The sequence below is a fragment of the Fukomys damarensis genome, unplaced genomic scaffold (assembly GCF_012274545.1).
Source record: "Fukomys damarensis isolate Sample0158 unplaced genomic scaffold, DMR_v1.0_HiC HiC_scaffold_20, whole genome shotgun sequence".
In the NCBI taxonomy this organism is placed as follows: Eukaryota; Metazoa; Chordata; class Mammalia; order Rodentia; family Bathyergidae; genus Fukomys; species Fukomys damarensis.
Genome location: NW_022900932.1, coordinates 19,033,033 through 19,036,329, shown reverse-complemented (window position 1 = coordinate 19,036,329; position 3,297 = coordinate 19,033,033). Strand labels below are relative to the sequence as shown.

Genomic DNA, 3,297 nt, shown 5'->3' with positions numbered 1-3,297 from the left:
CGGGCGGCCGCGGGCGGCACTGCGCCAGAGGTCTTGCGGGAGAGGAAGGAGCGGTGGGACCCACAGATAGCGGGTTTGGGGGCCGTCCGAAAGTGCTTTCTGCCCTCCCCAGCGCTTTCATTATCCTTGCACAACCTAAGAAGCGGATCTACGCGGCAGACAGCATCATTGTCATACTTCGTATCTGTCCTTCGTCACCTGCCTTTTGAGATTGTGCACTCCACCCCGGCCAGCCCAGGCCCAAATGAAGGAGAGAAAACTGACGCTGGCAATGAGCTAAGCCTGGCTCAGTGCTTGAGGCCTTTGTGAGTCTGCGCAGGGATGCGCGGGCACACACACGTGGAACCGGCGTGTTGCACAGCAAGACGTGTGTGCAGCATCTGCTAGTGTGTTCCACCGGTCCTGCCGAGCTCCTCTGCCCCAGGCCCCGCGCCCCTCGGCTCGTGTCTCACTCAGTCCTGTGGCATCGCCCAGGCTCCCATCGTCCTCTCCTACCCAAATTCTGTTCACCCCACCAGACCCAGCTCAGGTTCTTCCCTCCACGGCATCCTTGGACCTCTTTTGAGGGTCTCGGTCCTTTCTGTCCACACCCTCTTTGGCTACCACACTGGCCTGAGGCTCCGACCAACCGGTTCTTCTCTGGGCTCTTTTGTCCTCTCAAGCTTTGGCCGACCACAGGCTCCTCCCTCCATGGTTTTGAGGCCCTACTGTAAGCCAGGCATGGAGAGGCTGTTACTACCCTCTTAGCTGAGAGACTAAACCATTAAGAGCATATAGGACTCCCTGGTGGAGTTGAGGAGGTAGCCATTGTGGAGACCAGGGTCACAGGAGAGGGAGGGCACCCCTGCTCCCCAGCCCTGATTTGCTGGCCCCTCGTGGATGTGGAGCTCTTTGGTGACCCAAGGCTGAGGACAGACAGAATCCAGCAGTGTCAGGAATCAGGCTGTGTGACAGGTGGGAGCCAAGAATTGTGGATGTCCTGTGGGTGACCTGATCTATGTAACAAGCTCTCCCTGCCCTGGCTCTGGGGGAGGAAAGGCCACAGCAGAGGAAGAGGGTGGGACATCATGTTATTACTCGGTGACCTTGCACAGCCCCCCTTCCCCCAAACAGGAGAGAACACTGGGACAGGGGCTGCAGGGTGGCCAAAACATAATCCAGGTGCTAGAGCACGATTCCGGCCCTGTGACCCTGCCTGGGTAACCCCAGCACCCTTCCTGGTGGCAGAGTATGTGTCCTCTTCCACCCAGGGAAGCCAACTGAGCTCAGGGCACTGTGTCCTCTTTCCATCCTTTGGCAGAGGTGCAGGGCGGTTGCTCCAGGGTGAGATCTGGGAGCACCTTCCCGTTCTTCTTCTAACCCAGCCCTGAGTCTCCTGGTAGGGTTGCATCAGGTCAGACAAGTATTGTGTGCATTGTGCAAGGTGTGGGCTGGTTCTGTAGCCTCAAGCCCTCTTTCCCCAAAGCCTGGGGCAAGGCAGGACACTCTTCAGAGAGGGCCTTCATACCTGACCTCCTCCTCACCCAGAAGCCAGAGTGAGGCAGACCACACGTAGGCCTGGTCTCCGATCAGGAGCCTACATGATGGTCAGACTGGCTTTCCTGGGAGCTGGGAGGTGGCTGTGGGATGGTGGGAAATGTCAGTGCCTCTACCAGCCTGCGGGTGGCACTCTTGGGCTCTTGCTGGGGCCCAGGGGTCTCAGGCTGGGACCCCCACCAGTGTGGTCATGCCCGCAGCTGCATTATCATTGTGAAGGAAAAGCAGGGCTAAAGCCATAGATTGGGGTGGCTTCTGGTGTTCATCCCATATGTGTTTTAATCACCAGCCTTCTGGCTGACAACGATCACAAGCTTGAATCTATCCTCAGCAGTGCCATGATTGATTAGTGATGTCTTCCCCAGGCATAGACACAGCAGTGGTAGTGTGAGTGCCATCTTGGACCTAAGCCATTACCAGCCTGTGACTCCCTCCCTCACCATCTTGGTCTACCTCAGTCCCTCTAACACCTGACCAAGGCACCTGACCTTGCCATTCTCCTCAGGCCACCACCCACGTGTATGTGACCATTGTGGATGAGAACGACAATGCCCCCGTGTTCCAGCAGCCTCACTACGAGGTGTCACTGGATGAGGGCCCAAATACAATCAACACCAGCCTCATCACCGTCCAGGCGCTGGACCCAGACGAGGGGCCCAACGGCACAGTTGTCTACACCATCATCGCAGGCAATATCATCAACACTTTCCGGATTGGCAGGCGCACAGTGAGCAGCTGACAGTGGGGTGCTGGAGGAGGGCGAGTCTTCCCCGGGGTCAAGGGTTGGGGACTTAGGATGGGGTCTGGGACATCGGAGTCACCAGGTGGGAGGTTGGAGAGAGTGGGTGGGTGGGCACCAGGTCCTGTGTGCCAGGGCGTCCAGGCCTCTGCCTCCTGGGTCTGTCAGAGGGCACCCTGGACCCACCGCTCCACCCCATCCCCTCTGTGTCCCCCAGGGTGTCATCAGTGCCACCAAGGAGCTGGACTTTGAGATCAGCCATGGCCGCTACACCCTGATGGTCACCGCCATGGACCAGTGCCCCATCGTGTCCCACCGCCTCACCTCGACCACCACGGTGGGTGGGTGGGGCACAGCTCCAGGGTGCAGGGCAGAGGGACGGAACCCAGAAGCCCCAGTGGGGGCAGGAGTGAGGGAAAGCAGATTCAGGGGGAAATGCCCCCATCCGGGAAGTCTCTGCTCGGCCCAGCAGCTCATCCAAACTTGCCGTGTGACTTGGAAGAGATCACTGAACCTCTCTGTGTAGCTAAATCTAATCAGACCAAAGAAAATACCTGCCTGCCTTCCTTTCATGGGAAAAGCATGAACTCTGATCAAATGAACAGGAGTTCGAATCCCTACCCTTTCACTTCCCAGATTTGTGAACCTGGCTAAATCATATAACCTCTCTAAGCTTCAATTTCTTCAACTGTGAAAGAGGGTTCCCCAGCCGGGCATTTAGCTCAGCATTTCCACCAAACCTGAGTTCGATCCCTGGTACCCCCCCAAAAAAATATATTATCAGGGTGCAGAAAGAGCCAGTAAGACCACATAAAATGACCTCAGTACAACAAAAAATAGAAGCTCATTTCATTATTAAAACTATCATGTCTATTAAAAGACCTTGACAGCCCAGTGTGGTGGTGCTGGGATCTGTAATCCCAGAACTTGGGAGGCTGAGGCAGAAGGATCACCACAAATTTGAAGCCAGCCTGGGCTACATAGCGAGACCCTCTCTCAAAAAAAAAAAAAAAAAAAAAACC

The 3,297-nt window shown here is 56.3% G+C and overlaps 2 protein-coding genes across 9 annotated transcripts in view; one reads left to right on the top strand and one right to left on the bottom strand.

Annotated features, from left to right (window-relative positions):
* Vsir (V-set immunoregulatory receptor) overlaps positions 1-2,032 on the bottom strand; it is a 27,572-nt gene extending 25,540 nt beyond the window's left edge. Inside the window, exon 1 of the mRNA XM_033766573.1 lies at positions 2,025-2,032. Within this exon, the coding sequence (XP_033622464.1) occupies positions 2,025-2,032 (8 nt within the window). The remainder of the gene's footprint in view (positions 1-2,024) is intronic.
* The window catches only part of Cdh23 (cadherin related 23), a 336,018-nt gene that overhangs the window by 300,522 nt on the left and 32,199 nt on the right, over positions 1-3,297 (top strand). For all 8 annotated transcript variants that reach the window (XM_010606319.3, XM_010606337.3, XM_010606311.3 and 5 more), the window contains 2 exons: positions 2,042-2,263; positions 2,493-2,612. In XM_010606319.3, the coding sequence (XP_010604621.1) occupies positions 2,042-2,263; positions 2,493-2,612 (342 nt within the window). The remainder of the gene's footprint in view (positions 1-2,041; positions 2,264-2,492; positions 2,613-3,297) is intronic.